This window comes from Lytechinus variegatus, chromosome 10 (assembly GCF_018143015.1).
Source record: "Lytechinus variegatus isolate NC3 chromosome 10, Lvar_3.0, whole genome shotgun sequence".
Taxonomy (NCBI): domain Eukaryota; kingdom Metazoa; phylum Echinodermata; class Echinoidea; order Temnopleuroida; family Toxopneustidae; genus Lytechinus; species Lytechinus variegatus.
Genome location: NC_054749.1, coordinates 23,003,233 through 23,018,939, shown reverse-complemented (window position 1 = coordinate 23,018,939; position 15,707 = coordinate 23,003,233). Strand labels below are relative to the sequence as shown.

Here is a 15,707-nt window from a genome sequence, read left to right as displayed (position 1 = left end):
CAAGAAGCTCACATAGACCCCCAAAATGGTATGAAATTTATCTGAAGGAATGTCATTTTATTACTCAATTACAAAATTTGTTTTCTACCAACTGGTTCACTGATGGAAAAAACAAACAAACACCAGATCAATAATGATTTTTACAGATTTTAATAATCTCAACAAACTTTCACTGGTTTGTTTCATATAATACAGTGTCAAACCCTTCTCACATAAGGGTGAAAAAGAAAAAAAAAACATTGACAAACAATCCTCAATCCTTGATTGAGGGAATTTCATTTCTGTTTAATCACTTGTACTTTAATCGTAGAATCCCATTTGAAGATGGACAGCTATGACTAGTTACCCATTGCCTATGACTAAAACAATGCTACAGCTCATAGAAGTTGAGGGAAGGTGGTCAAATCTGATTCTTGTGAGGAAGGTTTCAGTCAATGTTTTTTTTTATTGACGATAAATTGCTCTACACACAAATAACATATAAGCATTATGAGTGGTATGAATGATTATTCATATAGATCAGTTGACCAAAATGATTCAGCACATTACATTATTTTGTCTGGCTATTTCACACAAAATTAAATCTGTTATCTTTTCCCAATTAAGCAAAACAGATTTTAATCCATCTTTCATTCCAGATGCATACTTCCCAGCAATCTCAGTTGATCAAATAAAGATCCAACTGCATGGGACCTCAGAAAAACACCAAAGAATAAAAAAGCAATATAATTATACATTTTGATTACCCGGTAATGAATCTGTTCATTTACTACAAATTTTCATAATATTTAACACAAACAAAAAACAAACTAGAAATCACAAATTCATCCATGTATCACAAATACTGCTTGATAAAGGAAACAGAATCCAGATTTATAGCAAAGAGTACAGTTAGGAGTACACAATCACTTTTTTCTGCTGGTACTGTTGTGCAAATTTATTTCATCATCAATCTTTCATCAAGAACTTTGTTTGCATAAGTCAATACCCAGAAGTCCACTTTAATTCATGTACTTTGTGGGGTCAAACTGCAGAGATGAGGTCACAGTTTTATAAATATGGTGTCATAATCAAGAAATGGATGGTATTCATCAAATAAATAAAAATAAACATTCTTTTGTGTGTGTCTTGAAATGAAAATAATATGCCTAATGCCATCTCTATGTGATATTTATTTCCTCTGACCAGTGGCAGTGTCATAGACCTATTAAACTCAGATGTATGGTACATGTAGTTCACCCAAGTCAATAATGTAAGGCTTTGGATTAACTTTTTTTGCACCACTCTGTATTTTTCACATGCTGAATCAATGGTCGATTCAATGTAAATCACTGGTAGTGCCATGTTCATACCACTTGCAATGCTGCAAAAGTTTAAAACAAGAAAATAATCTACGCCTTTCCTTGTTCTCTGGCTTTCCTTCTCTCTTCCATTAATCTGGCCTTCTGTTTCATCATGCACTTAACAGCATTGCCCAAACCTCCAAGCTCACCATCTGTAATATGGAGATAGGAAACAGGGGAGGGGGTGGGAAAAGGGAAAGAGGAATGAAAAAAAAGAGACGTAGAGAAGAAAAAAGGGAAGGCATGGAGAGTACAATCAAACTGTCACTTTATGAAATCAATATGTAGTTAACTCTCCCAATTAAGGGACATTGGATAGTTTATTGGAAGAGACTTGCGTTAAATTCCAAATCAAGCGTGTAAATTAGTCCCAATGCAAGAAAAAAAAAATGCAGATTTGTTATTGATTTTCATTTAATTGTGACTCAACTTTCTTGCAGAGCCCCATTACACTTTGGCTTAATTTGGGACTTGTGCTTGATTTGCAATTGAACTTCAGATTCTTGCAATGCCTTGGATTTGAAGAGACCTGTTTAAGGAACTTAAACAGACCTAGGCGGGGAGAGGTAAAAAGCATATTCCATAATCTGTTCCATAAAAATGGTTAATCTTTCACTTCACTCCAATAAATAAATAAACTTTACTATGACATAATTTAAGCTACGAGGGAGACAAGCTGCACCATTGTACATTACATAGGAAATGTGAATCAGACATGCAAAAGTTTAGGCTGTTCGCTGTTTCAAAGAAAAGACAACAGTTACTACCACAACCGATGCAGGAACTTCATTTTTATTCCTGTAATTTTTTTCTTTTAAAGAAAAGACAACATTATTTCACATTATATTAATACATATGCATACACAGTGAACAGCCTAAACTTTTGCATGCCTAATATTTGATGCCAATGCGATGTAAACACATCAATATAGAAGTCCTTTAAATGATAACTTCCTATCAAGTCATAAATCAGACAGGCTAGTAGGACTACTATTTCTAATGTTTATTTGATCGACACATATATTTGAAGGTCTGTAGTGAGCTTGATTCAAATGGCTGTAAAGCTGCATGTTATTATGTCCATCACGTGTGTTGTGTCAAAGCACAGTGTGTGTAAATGATACACATTTACATACTGGTTTGGACATACATTCTAATGCAGAATTATTCACATACTTCTAACGTTAATTTACTTACATTTTGCTTCATAGCCATCAGCAGCTTCTTCATACTCGGCAAGCTGTGCCTTGCATGCCTGTTTGGCATTAGGTCCTTCCATCAGATTACAGTCAGCAAGCGCCTTCTGAAGAAACTTTAATATCTCCATATCAACCAACCTACAGAGTGATGAGAAATGACAAGTAAATGGAATATCATCATCACAAATATGAACTTCTTATACAGCGCGTATCAAAAAAAGTTTACACTTTGGAAAAATCCTGTAAAATTATACATTTGTAATATCCTGAAGATTTTTCCACATTTCAACATTGGTACAGATCCATTTAAGCAACTGACAATATAACTGTCAAAAAATATTCCGCTTGAGTTTGCACCATTTATTTTTGAAAATGTAGTGAAAAGTGATTTTTTTATACGCACTGTAGATTGTGTATAAACCTTGAAGGTGATTTCATTTTACATTTGGGTTATGCATATATTTCATGGTACTCTCTATTTGCAGGTTCAATATTAAATTTGGGCTTTGGTAAAGGGTGCTTACTTTACTTTACTTTAATGCACACTGCCTTTAATAGTTGTACCTAGACACAACATGTTCTAACTCAAATCTCATCAATAAAAATGTTGGAAAAAACTAAAAGGACAAGTCCACCCCAACAAAAACTTGATTTGAATAAAAAGAGAAAAATTCAACAAGCATTAACACTGAAAAATTCATTAAAATCGGATGTAAAATAAGAAAGATATGACATTCAAAAGTTTTGCTTCATTTCACAAAACAGTTATAAGCACATCTCGGTCAGTGTGCAAATGAGGATACTGATGACATCACTCGCTCGCTATTTCTTTTGTATTTCATTATATATGAAATATGAAATATTTTTATTTTTCGTCATTGTCATGTGAAATGAAGTTTCATTCCTCCCTGAACAGGTGGAATTCCATTATTTTAACATTTTGTGGTTCAGGCAAGGAGGTCCTAATCATCAAATTCGTAAAAATTGAAATATTGTATAATTCAAACAATAAAAAAAAAAAAAAAAAATAGTGCGTGAGTGAGTGACATCATCAACTCTCTCATTTGGATGTAACTGGCTCGTTCATATAACTATTTCGTTAAAAATAAGCAAAGCTTTGAAATGTCATAACTTTCTTATTTTACATCCGATTTTGATGAAATTTGCAGCATTGTGCTTGTCTGATTTTTCTTTATTGATTCAAATCAACATTTTTCTGAGGTGGACTTGACCTTTAATAATCTTATTCATTTTTTGTGCACTATATTGGTATACATACAATAAGCATTTCTATATATATATGCATATTTTGGGGATCAGAAAATAATTGCTTACAGTCTGTTCCTATTCATCCAATGGATTCAGCAAAATAACAGCAATGATGAAAATTTTACTTTAAACATATAGGACTTTATTGATCCCTAAGCAAGTTTTTACTAAATTATTTTATATACGCATGCACTTACCTGTCTCTTTTGTATTGCATATTGGCCTCATACATGCAAACATAGTCATCAATAGCACAGTCTTCTATGGAGGTAACACGAGGAAATCTCTGGTGGTAATAGTAGTATGGACTTCTTTTGCGTTGGCCATCGACAAAGTCTGGAGTACACAATCACAAATAAAAATAGAACTTTTATCAAGGCCTAAACTTTAGTATCTTTAAACATTTACCAGTAGTACCAACAAAAAAAAGTTTGCAATTTATTGTTTTCCTTTTTTTTCTCACGTCTCATTTCAAATACTTGTTTTGGTCTTTGGAATTTGGGGAGTCAAATTTCTTGTACATTTTGTATATAGCCTACCAAACGATTTTGAAAATGAAATGACAAAAACAGGCACTAATACTTTCTTAGCCCACCATTAAGAAACTAATTTCAGCTAAATTTTGCATAAATTTACTCTCTAATATTACTAACATTAGGGTGACTGCACAGAGCTAAAAATTTTACCCTTTTCACCACATTCACACAGCCAAAAATGGTCATGGTTTTGAGGGAAAAAATCAAAGTTCAATGCATTTCTAACATATGGTCCTATTTGATGATTTTGGTATCTAATTAAAGAGAATAAAATGCTTCAAATATAACCTACTTAGTTTACATTTGGTTATGACCATAATTTTGATGTGGCATTAAAAAAGGAAGTTCAAAGTCTTGTAGCTTATGAATAAATGTACCACATGTTTATAAACTAGCAGGTTTTTGTAGTATTGATAATGCCAAATCCAATGGAAATACTAATTTTTCACCTTTCCTTTAGGATCAAGTGTCAGAATTGATTTCAAAATGCCCTTCCCCCACTACTCTAGAAAGCCCAATGCAAAAGTGCACACAAAATATCTGCACTCTGTGTGTGGTCGTGTTTCAGCTTTGTGTGTGTTGTGACAAATTATACTACAGAGCCTATTGGGTGCATTTGGCTGAATTTCATTCAAAATTCATTTGATTATTTCTAAAAAACCGATTCATGGATTACTATGAAATTTGGTAGATTTCTATTTTGCACTATTTTCAAGATCTGATTTGTCCTATCGTTCTCAAACTTTCTTTGTTCTTATTCTTTGTTTTTTCTGTTTCGACACAAGCCTACTTATTTCAAAGGTTTCATTCCCCTTGAACTCCCTAATGGTGGCTGCACGATAGCGAGCCATCTGTGTACGAGGAGAAAAAAAATTAATGTTAAAAAACTCCTCGAAACAGACGGCTGCCATGCCAGCTGTCTAATCGAGGATATATGTATCTTGGCAAAGAACAAAAAGAAACGACATAAACATCATGGCAGGTTTTCCCCATCTTTTCATAATATTTTTCTCATTTTTTTATGAATTCTTGTTTACAAATGAAATCAATGGCAGAAATGTCAGAAATGAAGTTCCCATTTACATAATTTAGCCTAAATTTTAGGTAATATAAATAATGGGATGCAATCCCTGGCTGGCTCTGTGCACACGTTGAGAAAGCACACGTTACTGATTAGTTAATAATTTTTACTCTCCTGCCTGGTCCTGACTCCTGGCTAGCCAAGATATCGTCATCGTCTGGCTTCATGGCATCCCCCATGGACCATAGCAAGTCTCTCAAATCACATTATTAATACTACTCAGTTAGAAGTCTAGAACTAGTTTAATCACACTCACAAGTCACAGATTAAAAAACTAAATTCATGTGTTCTTTAATTTTATAACTACCGGTAGAATCTAGATCTAGATCTATAGATCTATTAAAAAAAATAATCATAATTAGGCCTTGAGTCTAAGCCTTTTTGGCTTCACTTCAGTGAAGCAAATCATACATTTCATTAATTTTTTTAATATTTATGAAAAACTTACTCAAAAGAATATAATTAAGATAACGCTATCAACTGATTTTTTTTCATGTGGAATTCAAGAGAAATTCATGTTTAATCTACTTAAATTAAAATGTATATGCACAGACATGCCAGACACATCGACCCCTCACGCACTTGTTCACTGCTACCACCCTGGCCGTGGGGAATCTACAGGTAGGACTATGGTATGCCAATGTTGTACAGAGCACACACTTTAAAAAATCCTTAAAATATCACTTTTGTGACCAAAATTACTAATTTCCATACAGATGCAATTTATTTTTCATTATTAACTTGGGAATCATTTTGGTATTCACCAGAGCGCTCAAAAACGTGAATTTTGGGCATTTTTTTTGTACACCCTCTATTGGTGGAAAGTAATATGATAAGAAAATTTTCATTTTTTGATCTCTATTTTTAATTAAGAAAAAAATAATTGAAAGAATCAAATTTAAATAAGAGTCAAATTGTATGAATAGGTGTAATGGAAACTGTCGGTGTAAAAAAAAATCAAGCATTTGCCCCAAAGAAAAAGAGAAAATAAGCCAAACTTTGCCATCCTTATTTTGCCACACATGGAGATGTAAGTGAGAACAAGGTTATATCTAACCAAGGGAACTCCCGCCACTACGCGGGCGGGAGCCCAGGACCTTACGTGTAATTCCATACTCACCTGACTAGCATGAAGTATGGTCAAAATAATTCTCCGAATAAATAATTAAAACAGAAATCAAGCACTTTGGATGAAGGTCTAACGAGTGGCAGTTTCCTGACATCTGGGCACAAACTGGAACCTCAAAAAACTAAAAGTTCTCTCCTTCTACCCCAGTCTCGATCGGCCATTTTGTTACGATTCATAACAAAAATGGCCGATCGAGACGGGGGTAGAAGGAGAGAACTTTTTGTTTTTTGAGGTTCCAGTCTGTGCCCAGATGTCAGAAAAACTGCCACTCGTTAAACCTTCATCCATATAATCGTGGTAAGTGCTTGATTTCTGTTTTAACTATTTATTCGGAGAATTATTTTGACCATACTTCACGCTTGTCAGGTGAGTATGCCTTTACACGTAAGATCCTGGGGCCCGTTTCTCAACACCTGGACAAGTTAGTCATATCTTTATCCACAAACCACGGAGTTAGTTCCAATCTTACTAAACCTGTTTCACGAAAGGCTTCCTAACTAAAATACCTTGATATCGATACTATCGGTAAAAGAGCAGACGAGACGTAGCCTTAGTCAGAAAATAGCATAATTTTCAAAAAGAAAAATTATGACGAAATTGCAAATATTGTGATGAATTGGGAATTACATCTTTTAAAAATAATAGCACATGCAAATTATGCATCATACATACTTATACCATGAAGACTGGGGCATTCAATTGCTGAAAAATGGAATTATGAATAATTTATTTCATGACTAAAAAATCACATGTTTACGTTGAGATGGGTACCCCCGGGATATCAAATTTTAATAGTTTATGAAAGTAAACCAAAACGGTTTTATTTGTAAAATTATTATAATTATACAATGTTTTACGATTCCAAACATCATCGAAATATAGTTTTTTATAAATTTTATACATTTTTTAATAAATCTTTGATACCGATCTTACGATTTGACAAATTCTATGCATAAATTAGAGATTAGAATTTATCCAAATGTCAATAGGGTCTGAAAACGACAAATACAAGTCCAGTTATGGATGGCCTGACGTGGTAGAATTTTTATCGATTAAATTATTTTACTATTTAAAAATGAATGGTTTTGTGGCGTTTTACCAACAGTTTTCATAGTTACTTTGTATTACAATGATCATTGAATGCATTATCCCATTTATTTTGGGATATAATTTCAACCTCTATGATTGATTACGTAAGATGATAATTTTCAAATTTCTCGGCACTTTTGCATGTCATAGACATAGTCTAGTGTCTACCCACGTGATGCCACTACGACTACGTCATTAAGAAAGTTATGACAGGTTCGGTGTCATATTTAGTGAGGTTGTTGTACCCGATCTTGGTAAAGAGGGTGTAAGATTTAGAAAGTGTATTTTTTCTTTGAAATATTTAACATGACGTCAGAGACGTTTATTGAGATTTAGCATTATTTATCTGGGTCGATGGAGGGCGCTGGAAATTTGCCTTGCCAAGATCGACAAAGATTTAAAGTTCAGCCCGTCGTGACTTTACAGTAGAATTCAAGAAAATCGGTACAAGTCCAATGTTGTAAGTAAAATGACCTTAATATTTCCTTAATGTAATGCTTAACTGAATATATGAGACCAAAACTAACTCTAGATGATAATTAACTTGTTGTTAATTTAGCTCATAACTTTGGTGAAAGTGTTTGGAGTTCACGTATAGAATACACGTGTGATAAACGTATATTGACATTGTACATTGATAGGTAATTGGACATGCACATGAAGAGTGTTGCGTAATAGCATATCGGTACGGTACTGTGTGGTAATCTTGCACACAGTGCATAGTAGGCTATTCATGTTTAGAGCTGTAAACGAAATGGAATGTCAAACAAGTGTTCTTTGTTAGCTGCGTTTGGTTCTAAGTTGTTGAAATAGATAAAGTACATTTATAAGTTTGGAAATAAGGCATTAAAGCCAGTTTTGGTGCATTTGAAAGCCCTGATAATTGCAAATAACACATAGGTGAAATGAAAACGTGGTTATTGGTTTGAATAAAGTTATTGCTAGTTATTAATGCCTCAGAGTATGAAAGTCGTTTAGAGGCAAGGTTATATTGATTTAAGTATCATCGTTTATATAAAGAACAAATGAGACAAAGTCAAGGTTTTGTTTAATCACATATAGCAAAGTTTATTCAAGGTTCTTTGAACACATTGACAAAACATAAAAGGCAAATTTGTTACAGAAAACCAGAATATTTATTTATGCAAGATTCAAACGTCACAATTAATTTGTGCAATACTTAGACTATTTATTTATCGCATGCACAAAGAAGAATTGTACAGGAAACCCGCGCATGCGCAGTACGATCGTTCGATCGCCAGCGTAGTGCGTGACGTCATGTTTCATTCACAAATCTTGAGCTGTGATCTCATTGGGTGTTTTGGCTCTCATTTGCATATTTTCCCATAATACAAAACCTATGTAGTGCGAGAAGATTCTCTGCGAACCACCGATCAACCTCATACTAAACACGACATATTTCCTTCAAGATTTCGAGTTGAAAATCTCATTTTCTTCGTACGGTGTAGCTACATTACCTCGGAAAATCTGATGATATTTTGCGGACTTCTCGTCATTTGGTAAGTCATATTTTTGAAGATATTTACCGTCGAGAAGTGAAAATCGCATGACTGTGTTCGTTGTTTACTGTGTATCAATGTGTGCAAAGTATATGTGAGCGACATGTGTATGTACAAAGCGACATAGTGAAAACTGTCTCCACCGATGTTGATTTTGTGGACTGCTTTGCGGTGGTGTTAGTGCTAGTCCGCATTTGGTGTATATAAAGCATGGGAGCGGTGCGTTGTGATCGGGCTTCGCTCGGGTGTTCGTGAACGGCCGTGGAATGTGTGTGTGGAGCTCGGCCATGCGGCCTTGGGGCGTGAATGTAATATGAGTGGCAGCTGCAGCTGTTGTTTTGTATGCCTCTGAAATCAAAGCTCTCTCTCTGTTCAGGGCGAATATAGTGTTTATGTTTTAGGAATATAAGTTTGGGCATTTTATTTGTTGGAACTTTGATACTGATGTGATACTGATCTCACTTCTAAACTGGACACTGATTTTAGTTTTTTTTCGGTAAGGCCAGGGAAAATCAATGGAATTGACATTTATTTAACATCAACAATTACAGACCCTATAGAAATAGTGGAAATTAAATTGAAAAAATAATGCAATTTTAATCACTGAAGTGTGGAAGTGTACCAAATTTATATGGATGGAGATTGGTTTTGATTTTGTTACCTTCAGTATTTTTTTTACAAAAATCATGAATATTTTCCTGCTCTGTTCTTTTTCTTATCTATTTTTTAAATCTTTGAATGACCAATTATGACATTAGCAATAAATCAAACTCAAAAGTTCAAACTATGGTCTATTTTCATTGTATAATCTACAGCATAAATCCGAAGATGACTGACTGACACTGGTTGAAACACTGTTGTTCACAAGACCCAAAGGACAAAGGTTGAGAGCTACAAGTTCATATCACATTCTACTCAAGAAGGTGAAAGATTTGGGGATCACTAAAACAAGACCGTCGGATATAGAAACAATTTTATTTTATGAGATAATCTTTCAACTTTATTTTTACTTACTATTGTAGAAGAGAAAAAATCTTTAAAAATTATGAATATGATGCTGAGAAGAGTAAAACCATTTTCTGTCAACAATGATGCACTGTAAAAATACTATTATGTATTGTCATAATATTCTTGTGATTTATTTGTAATTAATATGTTGTTTCACTGTTGTAAATAATTCAAACAACGTTGTTTAATATGTGAATTGAATATTAGTTTAAACATTTTAAACAAGTGTTTAAGAACTTTATAAACAACAAAGTTTAAACTCTAATATTTAATTATCAATAAATAAAGCATGGTTGTTTCAGATTTTAAACACTTGTTTTAAAATGTTTTAGTATACAGCATTGTTTAAATTATTTTAACATATATATATATTCAATAAATTATTATGCATTAAATCTGCCTTTACTAAGAGTTTCCAGTTCAGTATGAATTATAAAAAAAACATGGAATTCTTGAAGGACATTCACTTTCACGGAATACATGCAAAACACTGTTATAACTAAAAACTATCATGGTAAGTAAAATGAAGATCATCATAATAAATTAAAGCCAAACTGTAAAGTGTAAGCCAACCCCTATATCATGATTTCTTTTAATAAAGATTTAACAATTTGCAACTGCAACAACTATATTATTTTATGTCATTATAATACCCCAGTCACATTTCCCCTACGGCGGCCTTACGGCAAGTCGAAAACAGCAGTTTAGAAATATTTTTTTATCTGTTTATACATGGTTTGAATAAAAATGAATAAAACGGCAACGGCTGTTTTCAACTCACCGTACAACCGGCGTAGAGCAAATGTGAATACTACACTAATTAAGGCCGTGCATCAAAATTTGTAGAACATCTTTTCATGGAAAACTGGAAAAGATTGATATGAAGTCCAACAAAGTTACTTAAAGCCAGATTTATTCACATATTGATCAATAAATTTACCACATACTTTCTACATCTTTTGATATTGTGATTTAATTTTCCGAATGCGTGTTTTGGTTCTGTCAACCATTGTTTTTCACGTCTTTGACAGACTTGTACCTCGGTCATATTTTTGCCGCACGTCGAGTCGAAAACAACATTATTATTCATTTTTATACATGTACAAACCACAAATGTAGCTGGTACAAAAACAATATTAAACCGACTGTTTTCGACTCGCCGTACGGCCGCCGTAGAGCAAATGTGACCGATATATAAGGACCATAGCCCCTTGGTCCCGTCCGTGAAGTCCTAAGATTAATTGTTCTGAGGCTTCCAAATAATTAATGGACATCTGCATTCATTAGACGGGGTCCCAAACCTCTCTGTATAAATTGAATATTTTTAATTTTCGGATAAATTATAACTTTCATAATTAATAGCTGTCTGTTAAAGTTTATAATTCGTATCCAATTAGTTCATTTTCAACATGAATTATCAGTATTTTCATTTGTATCAGGGGCGGATCCAGGATTTTTTTAAAGGAGGGGGCACGTTTACCCGTGGAAAATTTTTACAAGCAAAAAAAGTAAAAAAAATCAACCCAAAATAATTGAGATAATTTTAGTCTTCATTTTCTAGGGGGGGGCACGCTTCTGTTTCAACAACATTTTACATTACAAATTTTACTTGTGCCTCTCAATGGTGGAGGGGGGGGGGGGGCGCACGGGCCGGCTGTGACCCCGCCCCGGATCCGCCAGTGATTTTTATTGTTTGTTCACCCATGATCTCGAAGGTTTTCAAAATGCTTACATTTACCTCACGATTTTTTAAAGACGATTCTAAATGTTAGGAATTAGTTCGAAAGGCCTAAATTCTTTTTTAATATACCACACTCATATGGAGTTACTGTTGCTACTCTGCAGTCTGCATCAGCGTGTAATGCACAAGAGAGAGAGGGGGGGGGATGGTCGCAAAGAGCGATCGAGCATTAGACGAAGGGGTTATGAAGAGGGGATGTTGAGAATTGAGATCAGTGTTGGGAGGGGGGGGGGATATTCGAAGCGAATGTTGTCACTGCTGATTACGACGATGGTTGATTAATCTTTACATCTTAATTTGGGCGATTTGGGAATTTTGACAAACAAAAAAAAATGGAAAAGGGTTTCAACCAAAATTAAGGGGATTTCGGTTTTCTTGTACCATGGGTGGGGAGAGTGATTCAGTAAATTTCCATAGAAGTGTAGTTTTAAAGTTACAGAAGAGGATTTAACCCAATGACGGGAATTCGGGAAACACCATTTTCAAGCAATACAATTCGATCACGTGCCATCGGCTTTAGGGCCGAGTGTTCTCATTCACATTCCAACTATCATTTCATAAATAGGCACTCTTACAAATTAGGCCGATGTCGTTGTGATTAAGATGACTATTTTTTAAGTGTTATTCAGATATAAAATATATAAAGACAATTGAAATTGAACAATTAATCGAAACGATATTCAAAACAAAATAGTATCAACTCGTGTAGATCTCTAGGTATGAAACAGACAAACCAATTAAATGTAACTTTCGATTAATTGTTCAATTCCATCAGAAATATTCTTCATGAAGTCTTTTCAGACTGTTGAATGTGAACTTCTATTGGAATTTATTGAATCACGTACCCCTCCCGATCCAGGTAGATTTCCCAATCACCATACATAAACATACGGTCACATACCCATGTATTAATGATATCGTGTTACATTGTTAGGTATCGACGATATCTTCATAAATATATTCACAATTATTCCATGAAATGTCACCATTGCCGTGGCTATGACAAGCCTGAAAGCTTTGACATAAAACAGTTTTTGCACTTTGATATAGAGGTCAGATATTCTTGTCATCTAATATAAACATTCCATTGTGCAACATGTTTCAAAATGGGTAAGAAAATTACATTACCATCGGTATCCAGATAATGAGTCCATGATTAGACCAGGATCATCGGAGTCTACCCCTTTTTTTTTTTGGGGGGGGAATTTCTTTTTTTTTCAGCACATCGAAGTGAGGAAAAAAACAATACCAAAACCCTATATTGGTATTAAATGATAATCACGTTTAGGACTGAGGGAATCGGGGGAGAGGGTATGGGGAGGGAGAGTATTTCATTTTCCAATAAAGTGCAAAAGTACAATATTTTCATGAACACGAACGAAATAAACAAAATGTTAAATGCACAATATTCATATTGCATTGTTCAATAGAACAATACTAGCTTTAACAATGTTAAAAACATTTCAGTTATCATTGTTATTACATGTGTTTCATCAATGTCAATATAATAGAAATGATTTTTTAATATAGAAAATATATTTTATATGACTATTGTGAATTTGAAATAATCCCATTTTAGATCGTACATGTATATCAAAACACCTTTCTGAAAACAATCACTTTGAAATCTCCTGTAAAATGAATTTTAGATTTTCTGTTAAAATTGATTTCTAAGATCCTGTCTAAAAATTGATGAAATACTCTAGCTCGAGTAGAAGTGCATAATACAAAGATAAATGAATATACTCAAACTCTTATAATGATATTGTCCACCAAAAAAAATGTCAAATAGTTAATGAAAAATAATTGAATTATAAACAAACAATCGAGTCAAAGGGAATATGAAAATAATAACACAGAATGCAATCACGTCACATTCGTTCTCACTCTCGTAGTTGCAGGAGGGGGGGGGTTCAGGCGTCCGGACACTATATTTTTGAAGCATTCTTTTTTGTCTTTGCATTACACTAAAAGTATGAATTCAATGGTTGTAATCATCTAGTTCTCCATAGTATTTCCTAATATCTTGAAGTAAAAATTGATGAAACTTTGTTTGTATTATTTCTCCAAATGACTTTCTAAAATTGATCGTCCGGACACACAACCTGTCCAGACATACAACTGGGTAGATTCAGCTCATGCTAGTCTAGAAGCACTCCCACACTCCAGACAATATGTCACAAGTACATGAACTCTCGTCTGCACACAGAAAATATAAATTATATGCTCCAACAGTTAAAATGTACTGCCTTTCAAGGTTCAAATATACATGTACACTCTTTTTGAACATCTAATTATTCTATTAAAAAAACAAAGTTAATTTATAGGACATTAATATACATGTATGAAGTCTGCGCCGAGCATCTAATCATAAGGCAGTCTACCAGGAAATTCACTTATCGCTGGGGCAACGCAGAATTCAGTACAGACAAGTATACATGTACATTATAGATACGCTGTGCACTGTACTCCACGCAAATACAATTTATGCAAGCGGCCTTCAGCATTGCGTAACCCGATGAAAACCACATGTTTATCTTTAGACTTCGGACACTGCCTGCCGAAGTGCCGATATCATCCGAAAATGCGCCCGAAATCTACACGCTGGCATCTTTACCCGACAGAGTGTTGTGCTCCGTGAGTGAGCAGATCGCGTGGTGTAAAGATTCTCACACACAGCGCTGGGCGAGGAAGGGAAGAGGATCGCGCGATCAGCCAATCAGCGTGCAGGGATTCCGTCTACTGTGTGTCTATGGGGAAAGTTCTATGTGTCATGCAAGTACATAATTGTAAAATGTAATTGCATATATACAGATGCTTATTATTGTTTGTTTATATTTTTATGCTACAGATTGAACATGCTCGATGGTATGCTCGATGGTATGCTCGATGGTATGCTAGGTCGCATGCTTGATGGTGTACTTGATGCATCGTATGATAACTGGAAATTCTGCGTCACCGAGTCTTTTGTTTTGAGTACTGTCAACTGTCTAGTCACTCGTAGTTATACGTCACAGAGGGCTTCGTGAAACGGTTAGCGGACAAGTAGTTCACCATCTCCGATTTAGTCAAGAAGTTAGACTTATGACGGTGTTGAGAAACGGGCCCCTGGGCTCCCGCCCGCCGCCCGCTACGCAGGCGCGGGCGGGAGTTCCCTGGGTTAGGTTATATCTGTTCATTTGAATGAGTTCACGCCTCACGCATCTTCTCGTGTGGGACTAAGCAAATCGAATTGTTAAATATACCTAAATAACTATCATGAAATTCATACCTCGTACAAACGTCACAGGAGCATCAACAGTATAATAGAAGGCCTTCCCTATAAAGTCTTCCAATACACCCATTTTGTTTTTAAAAGGTGTTTAATGAGGAAGAAAACTCTCTGCGACCTCTGACCACTCTCTCTGCCTGTCTGATAAATATACTCTCACTCAGTATATAATAATAAAAAGTGACAAAATTAATAATAAACGTAACTTATATGCAAAAACATAATATTTTATTTTTTTATATTATAAATAATCATAAGCTTATTTGAATTTCTAATTAATTTTATCATGGCCTTAAAATCTTCATGTATATTGAACGATCCTTGCCACAATTTCCACAGAGCTAGCTATAATAAACTAGAGCGAGCAATCCATTATCGCTAAGCCTTGACGCACGCGTGTGTGGGGGAGAATAATTTTACCATAGAGATGTATATTATTGACACTAGAGGGCGGACTTCATCAAATTGCTGTGAATCCATGTTCGGGGCGGCCGCCATCTTAAAGAGGGCAAGAGCGCGGA

The 15,707-nt window shown here is 34.6% G+C and overlaps 1 protein-coding gene and 1 long non-coding RNA gene across 2 annotated transcripts; one reads left to right on the top strand and one right to left on the bottom strand.

Moving 5' to 3' along the window:
- Positions 1–134: 134 nt before the first annotated feature.
- LOC121423109 (NADH dehydrogenase [ubiquinone] 1 beta subcomplex subunit 10-like) lies at positions 135–15,340 on the bottom strand. The gene is made up of 4 exons (XM_041618401.1): positions 15,187–15,340; positions 4,009–4,147; positions 2,541–2,680; positions 135–1,495 (listed from the first exon to the last, which is right to left on the bottom strand). Exons 1-4 carry the CDS (start codon positions 15,257–15,259, stop codon positions 1,392–1,394), a joined length of 456 nt encoding a protein of 151 aa, XP_041474335.1. The 5' UTR covers positions 15,260–15,340; the 3' UTR covers positions 135–1,391.
- On the top strand, positions 7,917–14,853 carry LOC121423110. Its single transcript, XR_005971234.1, has 2 exons — positions 7,917–8,106; positions 14,767–14,853. It is a non-coding gene; the product is annotated as an uncharacterized LOC121423110 (long non-coding RNA).
- Positions 15,341–15,707: the final 367 nt, after the last annotated feature.

What these genes read in the sequence shown, in the direction of transcription:
- LOC121423109 (XM_041618401.1), bottom strand. Translation starts at nt 15,259, where the DNA reads ATGGGTGTATTGGAAGACTTTATAGGGAAGGCCTTCTATTATACTGTT. An exon ending in TCCTGTGACGTTTGTACGAG is followed by an intron (nt 4,148 to 15,186) that starts GTATGAATTTCA and finishes TGTGTACTCCAG; the next exon opens with ACTTTGTCGATGGCCAACGC. An exon ending in TGATGGCTATGAAGCAAAAT is followed by an intron (nt 1,496 to 2,540) that starts GTAAGTAAATTA and finishes TCCATATTACAG; the next exon opens with ATGGTGAGCTTGGAGGTTTG.